We start from the raw sequence: 17,956 nt of genomic DNA, 5'->3' as shown, positions 1-17,956 counted from the left end.
CCCCTCTTAGACATAGGGATCTGTGGGACAAGGTAGGCTGGCTCCACGTTGCGCTACTAAATGACAGCTGAGCTCTGATTGATGCTAGCGTTAGAGACGCATGGCGAGAGACCACTGAGAGACATCAGCCGTGCCCCCTTAGCTGGAGTAGAGCCCGGGCCTGCCTTTCTTCTGGGATTTCCTGAGGAGGGAAGAATGTGGGAGGGACTACAGGAAGGGGCAGATTCCCCCACCCAGTTCTCTTTATCCCTTAGATTGCTCTAAAAAGGATCTCGGAGAATGTGGGGCTCTCACAAAGTTGCACAGAGAGGGGCAGGAGTCCTGGGATGCCTGGTGGCCATAAGGCTATACTGGGCTGCCAGCTGGGAGGGCATTTGGGGCCAAGAAGTCAGGCTTCCTATCTCTGAAGGACTTCTCAGAGATGGAGGGCATGGGGTGAAGCTGGCCGTTATTCTAATGAGGCCAAACACATCATCTACCTGGAGGCCATAGCAGTGGGCCATCTGCCTCTCCTGGAACCAGAGGGAGACTGGGACAGAGGGAGACAGGGAACCAGAGGGAGACAGGGAGACAGAGACATCACCCCCCCCCCCTGTCCCCACAGACTTGAGAAACTCCCTGCTTTGTTATCCTTCTTCCCGGGTCTGTAAAATAGTTCATCATTTCAAATTTATCAGGGCACCCTGTATTTTTATTTGGTAACTCTCCCCAGTTGGGAGGCAGTTGGAGGGGTCCAGGTGAGAGATGATGGGGCCCATCAGGGCTGGCTGAGGGGGTGAACATGGGAAGCAGATGAGAGAAATCTAGAAGGATTCCTTGGTTTGGGGCTAATACAACTGGCTAGATCATGGTGTTGTTTACAGAGATGGAGAAAAATAGGGGAGAAACAATTTGGGTAGGGAAAATCAAGAGTTCTGTTCACTTTTAGTGTCATATTTAGTTGGAGACACTCATTAAAGAAACAAGTGGGAATGACACAAGTAGGTAGTTGAACAGATTGGTCTGGATTTCATGGCAAAAGTTAGAGGTGAATTCAGATATGAAATATGATGGAATTTGATGAGGCTCACCGGCAAGAGAGCTCAGTTAACGAAGGGAAGAAGACCAAGGACTGAGCTCCTAGTTACTCTAAGATTTAAAGGTAAAGCAGGTAGGAGCAGAGCAGCATAGGAGACCAACAGATTACTTCCTTGAATTAAATCAGAACTTCTCAGAATACGTGAGTACCTCTTTTTTGAGATTTATAGGGAAACATTTGGTGAGCCCCTGGCATAAGCCAGGCATTGTGCAAGGCATTTTATGTGTTACCTCAGTGAATCATCACAACACTGCTAAGTGATCGTTATTATCCCTGTTTTAATGTTTTGTTTTGTTTTGTTTTGTTTTTTAATGAAGGTTAAAGAATTTCTCCAGATCACAACTCATAAGCGATCAAGCTGATATCAGAGTTTGGGTTTGTCTGGTTCCAAAACATCTGTTCTTTGAACCACGCTCTGTTTTCTAGGGTTGTTTGTTTTTGTTTTTTTTTTCATATCTGTTCTTTCAGTTGGTACGATCTTTATTTATGTCAGGGGCCTCTCTTTATTTCTCTTCATATCTCCCTGAGTCTCATTGCTAGGCACATTGTTGGCACTCCATACACGCTTGTTATTTTGGATCTGATGCATGAGGGCTCTAAGCCCTTGGGCGGGGGCAGAAAATGCACAATGCCAACAAGATCCTAACAGAAATGCTGAGAGTTTATAACTTCTCTTCAACAGGGCAGGGAACAAAAGCTTGCCAGTTCCTAGGCTTCGATCCCAGCCCAAACTCAAAGCCATCAGTTAGTGACACCATCTACTTCATAGCTCTGGCACAAGCAAGCAGAAGACAGAACCAGAAGGCAGAAGGAAAGGTAGGTTTTGAAGGTACAACGGTTGAGCCATGAAGAGGGATATGTGAGCTGCAGGAAGAAGCAAAAGACTAACTCAAGCCCATTCCCATCTATTTCTGCTTAGTTAAGAAATGTCATTTTCTTAGCAAAATCTGGGTGCTGCGTTAACAGTGCTTCTAAAATTTCCCCCAATCCTGGTTCCTTGGACAGAAATCAAAGCAGTTGACAAGTTTCTCTTACTATTTCCTGGATAGCATGGTGAAATGAGGGCTGGAGTAAGGCACAGTTGGAGGGAGTTATACTCGATTATAATCACCTAACAACACTGATGATTGTTACTACATACCATGGACTATTGTAGATAGTTTCTATGGATGAATTTATCTCAACCTCATCATGACACTTCAAAGTGGGCAGTGGTGTCACTTCTTCTTTATAGATGATGACTCTTGAATAACTTGCCCAAGGGCACACAGGAAGTGGCAAAGCCAAGATTTGTACCCTGGCAGGTTGATTCCAGTGCCCAGGCGCTTTGTCACTGGGCCATGGTTAATGCCTCCAGCAGGAGACTGGGGTAAGAGAAGGGCTGACTGACTTCACACCAACCTATCGTCCATGGTCCAGGTTCCACGCTCCAGCTGTGGGACCGTGAGCCAGCATGCGCAACTCCTCTGCGCCTCAGTTCCTTCAACAATGGAGTATGAACTCTTTTCTGGATTCCTTCGATTGTTAGGAGAAATAGATGACATAACATATGTGTAAATTCTTTGAACACTATAAAGCACACTCCAGAGGTGAAAGATTAAAGGGCTGATAGTGGTCAGTATAAGCCTAAAGGGGGGTTGGCAAACATTTTCTGCAAAATGCCAGGGAGTAACTATGTTTTGCTCACTAGGCCATACTGTCTCTGTTAAAACTACTCAGCACTGCCACTGTGGCACGAAAGCAGGCATAGACAATACATAAATGAATGAGCACAGCTGTGTGCCGATAAAACTTTATTGGCAAACGCAGGCACTGGCCAGATTTGGCCCTTTGTCTAGAGGGAGGATTGCAGAAAGATGTAGTTGAGATCAGTCCTCTGCACTGTCCTAATTATGGTACAGTTTGACTGAAGACCCAGAGAACATAATACCAAATTTGCAGGTGGCTTTCTCCCATGCTCACTTTCCTCACCTCAGGGGTGGTCAGAGGCATCCATCTAAGTAAGGGAGATATGGAAGGTCCTTCATCTTAGGCCGTGGAATTTTTTGTGGAAAAGCCAGGATGTCAAAATTCTCTTCCTCTTTTTCCTGCCCACTCCCCTGGAACTAAGGAAAGGCTGGGGTCTCTTCTGCTGGGGAAACTCTGATAGCTTGGGAAGGTTCACACAGCCAAGGTGGAACATAGGGGGAAAGGTAGTGTCTCAGGTGAGCAGGGTCTAGGTTTAAGAAAAAAGGCTGGTGGGGGGGGAGGGGGGAGGTCTTTGAGGTGATCCCACCTCCCAGGATGGTAAAGCCTGTGCATGGGCTGGGGTGTCATTGGTCATGTCCTCCCGGTAACCGTACACGTGGCGGCAGGCTGTGGAATGGAGACTGTGTTGGGATACTGGCTCAGATGTGACCAATGACACAAGCCCGAAAGGGAAAGCTAAATGACAGATGTCCGAATGCAGATTCAAACTGATCCAACAGGCTGCAATACTTGGCAGAAGCCGGCGTGATGACATTTAATTGGGATTACTAACAAGATCTGCATTTAAGTTAAGGCAACAAGAAAACCAACCAAAGCCAGTTGTACTGACATGGGATAGAGAAGCCCTCACTAGGCAATATTCCCTTTGAAAGATATCTGGAGTTGGGGGTGGGGTTGGCGAACAGACATGATTATTAATGGCTGCTTAGTATCCCATCCCTTGGATGTGGTATCGTGTATTACTATGAGTCACCACGAGGAAGGCTCGTGCAAATTTAGGCTACATCAGCAGACGGGCAGTGTCCAGATCAAAGTTCGTCACAGCTCAGCACACCCTGCCCTGGCCAGACTACACTGACAGTGCTGTGTCTAATTTTGTTTTCCATGAAAACCTGGAGCTTATTGGGTGGGGATGGGAGGGGGAGGATGGCCATTACGTTGATGCCAAACCTTAGCTGAACATCTACTCTGTGTAGGGCATCATGCCAGGCACTGGCATGAACAAGACACAGTACCTTATCATGAAGGAGCTTTGTTCTGGACGAGAAGAGGAGCAGGTATGTAAAACGATGACCTCAATATAACGTAGCAGGTGTGAACACACACACGTAGGTCTCCTGACCAAGTCACTATTGGAAGAATGAATCTTGCTTAGCCTATTTTCACCTCGCTGAAGAACAATCACGAGGATGAGGAGAAAGGCTTGTTGCGAGCTGTTCCTACAAGGGGAGCTAGAAACAGCATGCGTGGGATAGTTGAGGAAGATTAGGCAAGAGTTTCTGTCACTTGTGGCTGTTCTTCAGTAGAAGCGCAATATCTCATCTGTCTGGGAAGTCAGGAGGGAGGTTCTTGCCCTGGGAGGGAGGGAGGTTGTACAAGATGTCCTCTGAGACTCCTTCCAAGGCTAAGCTCCCGAGTGCCACGGGTGGGAACGGCACCATGGTGCTGGCTTGCTCACTCTCTTCCCTAAGGAGACACAGTGCTGGAAACACTATCCTGTTTCTTGGCTTACTGAGCCCTGCACTGTCACGGCAAGGCCAGGATCCCTCAGACAAAGTCTCCAGGCCTCCCCTGTGGATTTATTAGAAACGTGTGGGGTATGGGCACAGACCCTCCCACTACACCAAGCATACAACGTTCTCTGTTTATAGACAAAACCACTAGGTGCTCAGGCTAAACAAGCAGGATTCTCACCCTTTCTTATTCTGACAGCAAAGTCCCTCTGATTGTTCCAAGACCAATGATAATAGCAATATTGTTAAATAGCAACAATACTAATGACTAATGATGATATTTATTGAATACTATTTTTGTGCCAGGCATGAAGAGTTTTCATGTATAAACTAATTTAATCCTTACAGCAACTCTATGGGGTAGGTACCATTGTCATCCCATGTGACTGATGAAAAACTGAGGATTTGAGAGGTTAAATTTTTTGCCCTAAGATTATAGAACCATTCAGTGGCACAGCCCAGATGTGAACCCAGAAGTTTCCCCTCAAAGTCCATATCCTGAAGAGAATATAGCTGTTCACTTAGAATGTCTGAGGGGCACCTGGGTGGCTCAGTCAGTTGAATGTCCAACTTTGGCTCAGGTCACTATCTCATGGTTCGAGGGTTCAAGCCCCGCACAGGGCTCTCTGCTGTCAGCATGAAGCCTACTTTGGATCCTTTATCTCTTTCTTTCTCTGCCCCTCCTCTCTCTCTCTCTCTCTCTCAAAAAAAAATAATAATGTTTGAAAGACACATAGAGTAATAGAATTATCATTTAGCCCTTTGATTTTACACTAAAGCTTGCATTCTATTTGTGAATCATGACATAAATATATAGATGGTGAATATTTCTTTTACAATGAGTAGGATAGAAAATCATCAGCATCTACCACACGCTTAACATTATTTCAGTTATGGGTATATGTGTGAACTAGGTCATGGTCAAAAAGTTTGGGAAACACTGATCTACTCCAACCTGCTCACTTTACAAATGAGTATACTAAGGTTCAGACAGTGATTTTTCCCAAGATTACAGAGGGTTAATGGATGAGCTGGGACCGAACTCAAGTATTCCTGACTCTCAGTTCCCACTATCAAGCTTAACTGACTGCAAAGAAAAGCAAGAAAAAACAGGCATAATAATATAGTAGGGGTAGTAATGCTGCTATCATAACAAGAGTACTACCAGTGTGCTCACTCTGTGCCAGGAGCCACTTTTCTGAGTGCTTTAAATATATTAACATATTTAAATCTCATAACAACCCAATGAAGCAAGCATACTTATTTTCCTCATTTTCTGATGAAAAAACTCAGGTACAGAAAGATCCAGTAACTTGGTCAACATCTCATAGCTGGTAACGGAGAAGAGAGGATTCAAACCCACACAGGCTGGCTTCAGAGCCCATGGTGTTCACCAGTATAAGGTACTGCATGACTCTGCCTGTCTTAATATTCTCCCTAAACGCTATAATGCCTACCCAGTACAGACTATGATGTATGTGTCATAATGTAATTAATTACACACTTCTTCCACCAGTCACATGTCCTTGAGTGGTGATTCCATATTTACTGTGCCATGTAAATACTTGACTGAAATGAAATAATCATTTTCCCCCACAAATAATATTCCCTCCAAGGTTCCTAGTCTCTGTCATTCATTCATTCGTTCACTCACTCACTTGTCATGTGCATATTTAAAAACATCGTGCACTTGCAGAATTGAAGAGAGTAGGCAGAATTTTTTTTTACAAGACAAAACTGCATAATACCCTTCCTTGTTCCAAAAAGGATTAAGGCAGTTTACAAGGACACATAAAATACACTAACATAACAGTAGATGAGAACAAGATAAAGGAAGAAGTAGTGAGAGACGCTAAATGGGGGTAGGAACAGGATGAATGGAAAAATGCTTTCTGGAAAGTCTATACAGTGGCTGTGGGTGGACCACAGATCTGTCTGCAGGTTTTCATTTTAATTACTTTCAAATTCACACATCTTGCAAGGGGATGACAGCTAACTCTCGGTTTGCATTAATTACCTCTTGAAAGCAATTTTAATTACTTTCAGATTCACAGTCTCCTGAAGGTGAAAACGAACTATTTCCTCAAGACAAGCACACCTCTTTCTGAGGCTAAGACAGAAAATAATTTCTGCGTGTGTCAACATTGTGTAATGGGATGAACAACGTCTTCAGCAGCACCCCTACAATAAGCACAGGGTGGAATTTCATGGCGCTGCTTCAACAGGGTGTCCCAATAAAGTCTACAGGCAACACACTCTTCATTCTGAGATGCATGATGAGATCAATAATCTGCCACATAAATGGCTATGGGCTCTGAGCGCACTGTTCTCTGATTGCAGAGTCCAAAACCTGCCTCAAACAAGGCGATAAACAAAAGGGGTGCTCAGTTCAAATGACATTTGGGACACTTAGTGTTCAGCTTTCCCCAGGCTGAGGCCTTCCCAGCCACTCCAGCTGTCAGGAGTCAGACTCTCCTTTGCATCAGCAGACTCTCCTTTGGCACATAGCATCAGCTACATCGTACTGTTCTAATGTATTTATGTGCTTCTGATTTCATTTTTTTTGTTTATTTATTTGAGAGAGACAGAGACAGAGACAGAGACAGAGACAGAGAAAGCAGGGGAAGGGCAGAGAGAGAGGGAGAGAGAGAGAATCCCAAGCAGGCTCTGTGCTAGGGCTCAAACCCACAAGCCATGAGACCACGACCTGAGCTGAAACCAAGAGTGAGATGCTTAACTGACTGAGCCACCCAGGCACCCCTGTATGCTTCTTATTTTAAACTCTCCCAGAGCAGGAAACACATCTCATGATTCTTTTTTATTCCCATGCTATGAACTAAATGTTTGTGTCCTCCCAAATTCATATGTTGAAATCCTAACCCCCAGTGTGATGGTATCTTGAGGTGGGGCATTTGGGAGGTGATCAGGATGTGAGGGTAGGACCCTCCTGAATGGGATTAGTGCCATTATAAAAGAGACCCCAAAGAGCTCCCTCACCCCTTCTGCATGTGAGGACACTGTGAGAAGACAGCTGTCTATTAACCAGGAGGTGGGTCCTCACCAGACACCAAATCTGCCAGTAGCTTGATCTTGGACTTCCCAGCCTCCAGAACTGTGAGAAACAGCTGTTTGTTGTTTAAGCCGCTCAGACTGTGGCAGTTTGTTATAACAGCCCCAATGGACTGAAATACCAGGGTTTGTTCCGTTACTCTGCACCCACTAAGCACTCATGTACAGGTGAAGCAGTGATTAAGGATGATGATGGCAATATCTGACTGTTGCTGTTAAGGAAGAATTAAATTAAGCTGTGAGAGGAGCCCTTTTCACCAGGAACTCTCCCCATTCCAGTCTATGTTGCTGTAAAACTCCAGGTTAATCAGCCCCCAGATGTTTGCACTTCCCCTTTCTGCTATTACATTTTCACAGCAGGAATTCAAATTCCTTAGTAGTGTCATGGTAGGAGAAAGGAGGAAGAAGAGGTTGTTCCCCATGACCACTCTTTGTCACTACAGTGATGTCCCAGAATAGTCATGAGTAATAATGAACCTCCTCTAACCCTTTCACTCCATCACATCTTCCCTGAAGTGCTGAACTGAAGACCTCAGGACCCACAACCATCCAATCTCAACCCTCTTATTCATGAATTGGATTAAGCCTGATGGTCAATTCTGTCCCAAACTGAACATGGAACAGAACAAAAACATAATATGGAACCATCAGCCCAGGTAATAAATCAAATGGGTTGAAGAGATAGAAAGTCTTAAAGGAATTGGGGGCTGGGAAGAATGGACTGATGCAGCCTCATTGAGTGATGTTGGAAGACTGTGTGCATAGAACTTGGCAATGTTGTGGGAGTATCAATAAAGTTCCCAAGAGGATGCCAGTTAGGAATGGATAGTTGGGTAGAAAGCCCAACTGAGAAAATAGTGTGGTTTAAAATCATTTAAATCCAGATGTCTGGATTGGACAGGGGATGTTGGGATGATGCGTGAACACAAGGTACAGTATTTGCCTTTTATTTTGAATACTTGGATAAAGAGATGAATTGAGACAAGACTCATGAGAAGTTTTATAAGAGTAATATTTTATGTAGTTAGATTATAATTTTATAATATTGAAAAACAGCAGGAGCAAGCACGTGTACCACAACCATTTTTTACCAGTCATTCAGACATGGTGCTTGGTCAGAGTGGATAATTTTGGTATCCAACTGTAGGATGTATGAGCTTTGGGTCGACAAGGAGATTTTGAAATCTGAGAGTGGTTCAAACAGAACTCCTCCTGTCTTAGTCCAGGCCTCTATAACAAAACACCATAGCCTGGGTGGCTTAAACAACAGACATTTGTTTGTCACAGTTGTGGAGACTGGGAAGTCTAAGATCAAGGTGTGGGTAGATTCGGTTGTTGGTAAGGGCTGTTTTCCGGGCTTGCAGGCGAGACTCTCTGTGTCCTCACGTGGCAGATTTCTCTCTCTTCCTCTCTCTCCTCTCTCTCCTCTCCTCTCTCCTCTTATAAGGGCACTAATCTCATCATGAGGGTCCCACCCTCATAACCTAATAAACTCCCAAAGGCCCCACCCCCAAATACCATCATATTAAAGGTTAGGGCTTCAACATATAAATTTGGTGGTGGGGCACAACTCAGTCTTTAGCACCTCTTGTGGAAGGCGACCTCAGCAGGACAATGAAGAGCATATTCTGCCCAACATGGGGAAGCAGCCACAGCAGAACTCCTAACAGAAGGCTAGGTAAGCTCTAATTTACACTGAACCATGTATCTCTCCATAGTCTTGGTATTTTCATAAAGGAGACATAACTGGAGGTCTCTAATCAGGGTGCTCGGAAGAAACTTCCTACCTAGGTCAGGCAGGGTCTCCTTGAAGAATCCCAGACTTGTTCACTACATTCTTAAGTCCCCTCCCTAGGGGAGAAGCAGTTGGTGACTACATTTTTTCGTTGGCCACCCTCACCAAAACCCTCCCAGAGGCCAGCATGATTTTCCAGAGAAGAACCTGGGGAGGGGACAGTGGTCATGCCCCAGAGCCAAGATATAAAGTATGATGCTCTGTTTCATCAGATTAGTTCTGATACGCCCCAAACTGTCATTCCACACAGGCAATTTGGCATCCAGAAACTTCAAATTCAAAGGTGATCATAATGATCAATATCCTCCCCAGGTTTCTGTCTAGAAAACTAAGGAAGCATGGCAATATTTTGGTTAGATTGGAAAACCATGATCCACCCTCCCTTCTGAAACTTCCAGGATGTCATCATAAATCCCATTCGACCTCCAAGTTGACAAAGTCAGGAGAAAAGTCTTTCTGCAGCATCCCAAGCAGCACTACTTGCTAGAGCCTCTCCTCTATTTTGAATGAGAATCTATTTCCTTACAAAATTCACCCATTTGTCTAATTCTACCCTCTGAGGTCACACAGAATATGCCTGCTTTATGGCAACCTGCTAGACACAGAAGAGAACTTTATCTTCTCCCAAAATTATGCCCTTCCACGCTTCCAGGCTTCCAGGCTCTAGAGACCTGCCCTATGGTCCCCATTTGTCTGGTACTCTCTTCTAGACCCTCTTCTGTCATCTAAAAGTTCCTATTCAGCAGAGAGATTGTAATACCATAGCCTAGCTTTCCTGCTGGGCTGAAACAGTTTCCAAAAATTCTGGAAATTTGTTATGGTTGTGGCTGCCAAGCCCACAAAACCCAGATCCCAATCTCCCACTGAGCAGCCCAAGAACATGTTCAAATCATCCTCTGGCTGGACATCATCCATGGGTCCTTGAGATGAATCATGACTTTCTCTCGTTGTTGTTGGCTGTCCCCCCACTCAGGTCAAGGGGTGGTAGGACAGACACCACCCCTAATCATGCCCTTTGCCCCAAGTGTGGAACCCTGAAGGTGAAGGCAGCATTGAACATTCCATCATAGGCTCCAGGTGACTATTCTCACTTGACAGAAAGTGAGACAATACCAATGAGGTCCTAGGCATCTGCCTCATGATTTCCAGCAAAGGTCATCTGCAAGTGCTTAGCCTCCCGATCCCTGTCCTAGAGTTAACTCATGGGCCCCACCCTCGGCACTCTAAGTCATCTCGGTCTGGCCAGCCGCCTTGCTCTGACCAACCCCCCTCCATGCATTACCCATACTTCCACTGTGTGTGTCTCCTCTATATTACCATAGCACTTGTTGTCAACATACAGTCTCTGTCATCAGCCCTATCACATTCCGCCTTGAGACAGAGCTCTAGCTGTGTGCCTCTGCCTTGTCCAACAACTGGGAGCTCCTTGAAGGAAGCCCATGGGTCTTATTTAGCTGCATATCCACTTCTAGCATGGAACCTGACACAAAGTAGGCTATCATGTAGGATGGGTGAGGTTGAAATAAACTGAACCCTTGGTCTTACTTTGTCAACTCTTACATACTTTCATTGAGAACGGTGGGAATTGGGCACCTCTCCCTCTGTGTGGGAGTCAGGAGAGACCACTACAACCTCTGCCCCTCTGTGCTTCACCATCTCCATCACCTGTGACCTGTGACCTGTGGAGTGACCTGTGAGCAGTGAACTAGGTTGCTCACATGTGGTCTTCTGCTTGATCCCTTTCTAAGTCCATGAGCTCTCCTTCTTCCTATCTAGAAAATGTGCTCCTAACTGCAGCCTATGACCAGCCTGTCTTGCAGATGGACACTGGGGAGAAGAGCCCAGCTGAACTGGGGCAAACCCGTCCCACCCCCGAGTAATCACAAAAGGACAGCAGGTTGATGATGACTCTGATTACCACAGCAGCAAAATGTCTCATGACTATTTTCATCATGCCCAGGACAAGGGGCTTAGCCTGCTTTGTGCAAACCACAGAATAGAGCTCCAGGGAGGCCCTAGATGCACAAGTCACACAATGATGCCCGAAAAGTCAGAAGCCACTCAGAGTAGCTAAATCTCTGCTCCTGGACTCAGAGGTTCTCCAAACTCATATATCGCCTGCCAACTCCTCATCCCACATGAAATGGGCAATGCTGTCAAGAGTCATGCTGGTCTGAAAGACCAGCCAGCTTCCTCCTTCGTGGTTTCCATGGTGACAGGGGCAGTGTTTGGGCTTATGACTGTGAAAATGGAGAGCAGAGGTTTAAGCTCTCCAGTTCCCATCTACTGTTGCTCCCTATACACCTCCATTCACATTCTTAAAGGCCACAACAGGAAAGGGTGCCCTTACCTGCTAAGATGAAGATGCCCACGAGAATCAGGAAGACCAGCAGGTACAGCCCAAGGACAGCATGCTTCAGGGCTGACAGGGAGCCCAGCTGAGTGCAGCAGCCACCTGTCCGTCGCTTGTGGCATGGACCTAGACAATAAAGGTAAGAAGAGGAGGGGAAAAGGCACTTGAAAACCCCACAAGCATTTTTTTCTTCTGGTGTTATCTCTCCTGATGCACTCAGATGCTCACATGGAACCTCTCATACACCTTCTGCACACTTGTAATGCAGCTGTAACAATGGGGAACTTTCCAGAACATGACAAGCTTATGAGCTTCTAGCTTTTACCCCACCGTCCTCATTCATGACCAAGCCAAATAGGCATGCCCACAGCTCACATGCCCAGGAACTCATCCTCCTGGAACCAGTCCAAGCATCAGAGAAAGCTCAAATAGGCTAGAGTATGTGTCTTTTACACATACTCTACATTGTCCCATGTGACCCAGAGAATATGGAGAAAATTTAAAACAGGGGTTGCAAACTTTAACTTCTACAGTGGCCAGGAATGGACGGAAATAAGCAGAGTGGGCCATGTGGACCTGAGGAACCTAACAGCACAGGCCCAGTGTGGAAGAGGTTGCGATGTAAGAATAAGGGCCAGGTGTTGCCAGACACAGAATTTTCAAGACAAGCCAGAAGTGATACTGAGAATTGCACTATGTTTCAAGTGTTGACAACTAGTAATAAAAATAAAAGACAAAAAACTTACAAAACACTAGGGAGTATAAACAAAACGCACTTACATGCCAGATCTGACCACCAGTTTGCAACCACAGATTTAGATTTACGGGAAAACATAGTAACTTCCTCCTGCGAAACTACATAAGGCTCACCAGCTTCTTCTGGCCAATATGGAACAGCAAATTATCAGTGCTCTACTGGACCTCATGGATCTTGTAGTCCAACCACTTGAGGTTACAGATAAAGGTTGCCAAATGTTAGTGGCAAATCCTAGGTGAGAACCCAGGTGCCCTGACTCTTGGTCATCTTTCAGCTGGACTCCTCCTTTGAGGCAGGCTTCTTGGCCTTCACAGAGGCCAGGAAGCCACTAACCTCCATCTGCTATGTCAACTGACAGTGGGAAGGAAGGGATGCTCTCCTGCCCTGACTCCCAGAAGGGCAGGTAAGAATTGATAAGAGCCTTTTTTTTTTCAAAACCACATGCCCCTCTTATACTTATTCTCCCTCTCTGGTGAGGGACAGTGTTGCCAATTGGAGTGTGATGCACGTGGAGGAAGGTGTGGGAGCAGAAAAAGGCTGAAATAATTGATATTCGGAAATGTTTTTAAAGATGATGCGATCATTTGTAATTCCTTGGTAACTTTGGGTTTGCAAGCAAGATGCTTCTGGGGCTACTTATTATCTCTCAGGTACCATAACCACCTCTGGGGGCCTTCAGGAGGTTTGGTTATCAGGAGGGAAAGCATGGGTGACCACATTGGTTTCCTGACTCCCCAGAGGTATTGTTGAGCAAAGAACATTTTCCCACTCATCTACTCCATTTTAGTGAAAATACTGCTGTTAAAACAGTTAGGTAGAACTATTACATAATATTTCCATAAAACATTGGATACAATTTGGAGCAGTTGGTAAAGAAAGACAAATTCAATTACCATTCTCATCAACCCTTAACTACTGGCAAATTTTGAAAAGTTAACCTGCTTTTCCACTAAGACTTGAGCAGAGTACATCCTTTCAACTCCCTCTCAGTCCCTTTCCAGGACTTTCTATTGCTTTTTACACAATAGAATCTATAAGCTGTTTTGCTCCTGAATATGAAGGCTTCTTGTAGCACCTCAACCTTTTGTTGTTGTTGTTCTCATGAGCGCTGCTGGCTTTCTGGTTGTAACGTACTAGAGACAAACTGTTTCCTTGCAGAGTCAGAGTGGCGGGCACAGTGTTGGACACTACACAAATATGAGTTCTTGCTAACATGACAGTTGTTCCATCTCTCCTGCTCTACACCCTGCTTCCTCTTTAGATGATGACAGTGCTGCTGCTGACAATGGCCAACTAACTGCTGAAAGTGGTCAGAAGATGCCTGTGCTGAAATGCTATTATCCTTACGTTTATCCCAAGCCAATCTTGGGTTCTTCCTTCATTGGCTTTGTTTGACCCTCTTCTTATTTCCCTTGATATATATATCAACCATATTCCATTAACTCTTCCAGTTTCAATGGAATCTTGTATTTCTGGTTCATTATAACAAGAAATCATTCTTGCTCCAAAAAAAATTGATATAATTTTTTTTTGCACGTAACTTTTTTATTGAGGCCCAACAAGTCATTACAACTTGCCTGAACTTGAGACAGTTTAGTAAGATGAATCTTAACATAGTTAAGGACTGCACGCAACAACATACATTTTCAGCCTGACTAACAAGGCTATATCACAATTTATAAAGTGCCAGATGAGTGCTGATTGCCCTGCAGCTTGAAATTTTTCACGTGGGGAAGGAAAACAAAAAAGTAAGATCTCCTTCCTTCTCTAGGAATGAAAACATTTTCCAAAACTAATCAACCACAAGGGCAAGGGCTGCTTTTGCTTCAATTTCACCCATTAGAACACCATCCTTTTATTGTCAAGTCTGTACTGACCTTCAATCTTGGCAGAATAGGAGGAAAGCCACATAGACAACAATACTGCCAACTTGATATTGCCTTCCTTGTGTACATGTGCATTGCTAGCTCACTGTAAGAATGGGGCAAACTACAATGCTATAGCCCTATTTTTCCCATCAAAAAAGAATAGTTCCTTCCTCTGTATCTGAGGCTTCTATTTAATGCCAGCACACACTGGCAATAGGTCCCTTTATCAACTAACACACAACATAGTCCTTCTTCTTAGAGAGCAGTTATTCTAGCAAGACTCAATATCTTAAATAGAACATAAAAGAATTTCAAACAGAGGTTTTCCACAACTGCATTAGATAAGTAAAACATGAATGATTCTGGAAAGATACCTAGAGAATGTGATTATAAGGGAAAAAAGACGAGTTAGGGGAAAGATGAATTACTAAGTCTGTCCAAAACACATTTCCTGGCTTTTTAGTTTAATGTGGCAGCAGTCTGTTAGCTGGGTAAACCATTCAAATTATTTAGGCCTAGTGGAAGATTAAAAACACTCCAAAATGATACAGTCAGTAAAACCAGGGCAAAAAGGATGTTCACTTATTTGTTAAAAAAAAAAAGTGTAAGAAATGAGCTATCAAGCCATGAAAAAAACATGCAGGAAGCTTATATGCATATTACTAAGTTACAACCTGAAAAGGCTATATAATGTATGATTCTATATGACATTCTGGAAAAGGCAGGGGTTAGAGGGAAGGAGGGATGAATTGGAAAAGCACAGATAATTTTTAGGGTGGTGAAACTATTCCATATGATACTATAATGATGGATATATATCATTGTACATTTGTCTAAACCCATTGAATGCACAACACCAAGAGAGAATCCTAATGTAGACTGTGGACTTTGGGTGATAGTGATGTGTCAATGTAAGTTCATCAATTATAATATGTGTACCACTGTGGTGGAAGATGTGCTCGTATGGAGACAGGGAGCATATGGGAATGCTCTGTACTTATCGCTTAATTTTGCTGTAAACCTAAAACCACTCTAAAAAGTAAAGTCTATTTTTAAAAAACTAGAGCTTTTGACTTATGGATTACTAAGGTGCAAACTTTACCATGCATTTATTGAACACCCAGTATCGATTGCCCCACTCTGGTAGCCAGCCTTCAAGATGGCCCCCCCAGGATCCATGCCCCCTCATGTAGTCTCCTTCACCAGGGTTTGGTTTGTGCAACCAATAGAAGTGATCGTGTGTCACTTCTGAGATTAGATAAAAGACACGGCAACTTCTGCTTACTCACTTTGTCTCTCTTGGAACATCTATTTGGGGGGAAGCCAGCCGCTATGAACACCCTATGAAGAGGTTATTTGGTAAGGAACTGAGGCCTTCAGCCCATAGTCACGTGAGTGAGCCTGGAAGCAGATCTACCAGCCAAATCAAACCTTCAGATGACTACATTCTGGTCAAGATCTTGACAGAAGTCTCATGAGAGACCATGGGCCAGAACTACCAAACTAAGCTGCTCCCAGATTTCTGCCAGATTATATTATATATAAACATGTTTCTGAGTGAAATTTTCATCTGAAAAAGGAGACGAAATCTTGGCTTTCCTTGCACACTCATGGTTTCCTCAGAAACTGGGAAGATAATAACTTTTTGTTGTTTTAAGTTGCTAAGTTTTGGGCTGATTTGTTATGCAGCAAAAGGTAACTAATACACTTATGACAGACATTGTCAAAGGCAAAGGCAACAAGCTGCATGAGGGAGAGACAGTGTCAGCCTTGTTCACCTCCAACTTCCCAGTTCTCTGACCAGTGGCTGGCATGTAGTAGGCATTCAAAATAATTGTTGAATGAGAAGTTAAAATATGGCCATAGCCCTTCAGATGCTCACATATGAGGGGAAGAAGACACATAAAGAGACAACTTACACAGGTGTGAATGAAACAGGTATGTACGAGAGAGATAGCACAAGTAAAATGTTGCATTGCAAAGCTGGTGATTCATTCTGTGTCCGGGAAGAGGTCCCAGAGTCTGCATGAAGAAGGCAGCAACTCAGCAAGGCTTACAAGGGCAGGCCTTTCTAGATGAGCCACAATCTGTTATCTTTCCCTTCAGCATCATCTTCTGATTTACAGCTATTCTAAATTTGAAAACTATGACTTTAAGAAGAAAAACTTCTTCCTCCATGTGAGAACAGTTATGAAGAAAGCACCAGGCAAAGCTGTTAGTTATTAAACATAGTTGTTGTTTGCAGACATGGTCACACACAAGACCAGATCAAGGGAGAGAATGGCACACACGCAAAACAAACAAACAGAAAATGCTTCCAAGATCTAGGAGAATCAAGGGAAAGTTTTCTCCATCTTGTAGTGGCCTCCACAAACTGAGGCTGGCTTCTCAGGAGATCAGAAAGCCAAGAGAAGGAAGCTTGGGGAGGGCAAGGATAGTGGCTCCAAGGGTACAAATGGAAACTAAAAAAAAAGAAAAAGAAAAATGCAACGTGACTTGCAGAGAAGGCCCCTGAATGCCAGGCTGGAAGACGTTGTTCATCTCAGCATGGGCCTATGGTTTCCTGATCGGCTGGAAGTAAATGGATGGTTACCCTGCCTCAAGATATTCCACCTGCGTGTAGCCTGCAGAAGTTTGCCATGGCCGAGAATTTGTCGCTCCATTTTCTTAAAACTTTAACTTCTTTGAGAAGGAAATTTTATATCACTGTAAGTGGAAAATCAGTTATCTTCCTCTTACACATTAAAATAAATACCTGGCCATTACAATAACAAATTTATACTTGTGTATCACTTAGAGTCCCCTTGAGTATGACTACATGATATAGAGACACATTCTGAGCAACAGTGACTTCAGGAAAAGCAGCGAAATCACAACACAACAGCAAATTGCAAGAAAAACTTGATTTCATCTGCAGGGAAGCAAAACCAAACTTTTTAGATGTTCACCATTAAAAATATTCTAGAAGGTAGCACGTTAGGGATTAGGTGCCACTGAAAGAAGCGTGTCAGAACCTTGCACCCATCTCTAGCACTAACCTTATTATTCACAATGGTCTACCTACCCCTCTGTCTGCCACTTTGTCTAAGAAGACCCCTGAGGGCAAGGTGTATCTCACTGACTGCTGTCTACCCATCAACCAGCACACGGCAGAACCACTATAAGGTTCCTTGCAGGAACGAAGACGTGTGTAAGGTACTTATTTTTGCTGCGAAGATCCTCTGTTACGTTTGTCTTATGCAAATAGTTGATCCGTTTCTGTCGGCTGTGAAAACATATTTTTGAGCCAAATTTTGGTCTGAAAAGTTCCACAAAATCTTGGCTTTCCTTGCTCATCCGTGGCTTCGGATTGCCACTTAGTGCCCATATAGGTAAAATGTGGGAGCAATTCCTTGGAACTGAACTGACACTAATCCCGGCTGAGTCGCATAATCATGAGTGGAACTTTTTACCCATCCTGAGGCTTGATCCCCACCCCTGGACGTTCTGATTCTGATTCAAGACGAAATGATACATCCATGGCACAGAAATACACAGTTCTGGAGAAAGGCATT

At 44.1% G+C, this 17,956-nt stretch overlaps 1 protein-coding gene across 3 annotated transcripts in view; it reads right to left on the bottom strand.

Annotated features, from left to right (window-relative positions):
* Positions 1-17,956, bottom strand: part of SCARA5 (scavenger receptor class A member 5) — a 125,621-nt gene that overhangs the window by 83,871 nt on the left and 23,794 nt on the right. For all 3 annotated transcript variants that reach the window (XM_049632395.1, XM_049632396.1, XM_049632397.1), the window contains exon 3: positions 11,775-11,903. In XM_049632395.1, coding sequence (XP_049488352.1) covers positions 11,775-11,903 — 129 coding nt within the window. The remainder of the gene's footprint in view (positions 1-11,774; positions 11,904-17,956) is intronic.

Source organism: Panthera uncia, chromosome B1, assembly GCF_023721935.1.
Source record: "Panthera uncia isolate 11264 chromosome B1, Puncia_PCG_1.0, whole genome shotgun sequence".
Taxonomy (NCBI): domain Eukaryota; kingdom Metazoa; phylum Chordata; class Mammalia; order Carnivora; family Felidae; genus Panthera; species Panthera uncia.
The sequence above is the reverse complement of the archived record's forward strand: the minus strand, read 5'-3'. Positions and strand labels throughout refer to the sequence as shown.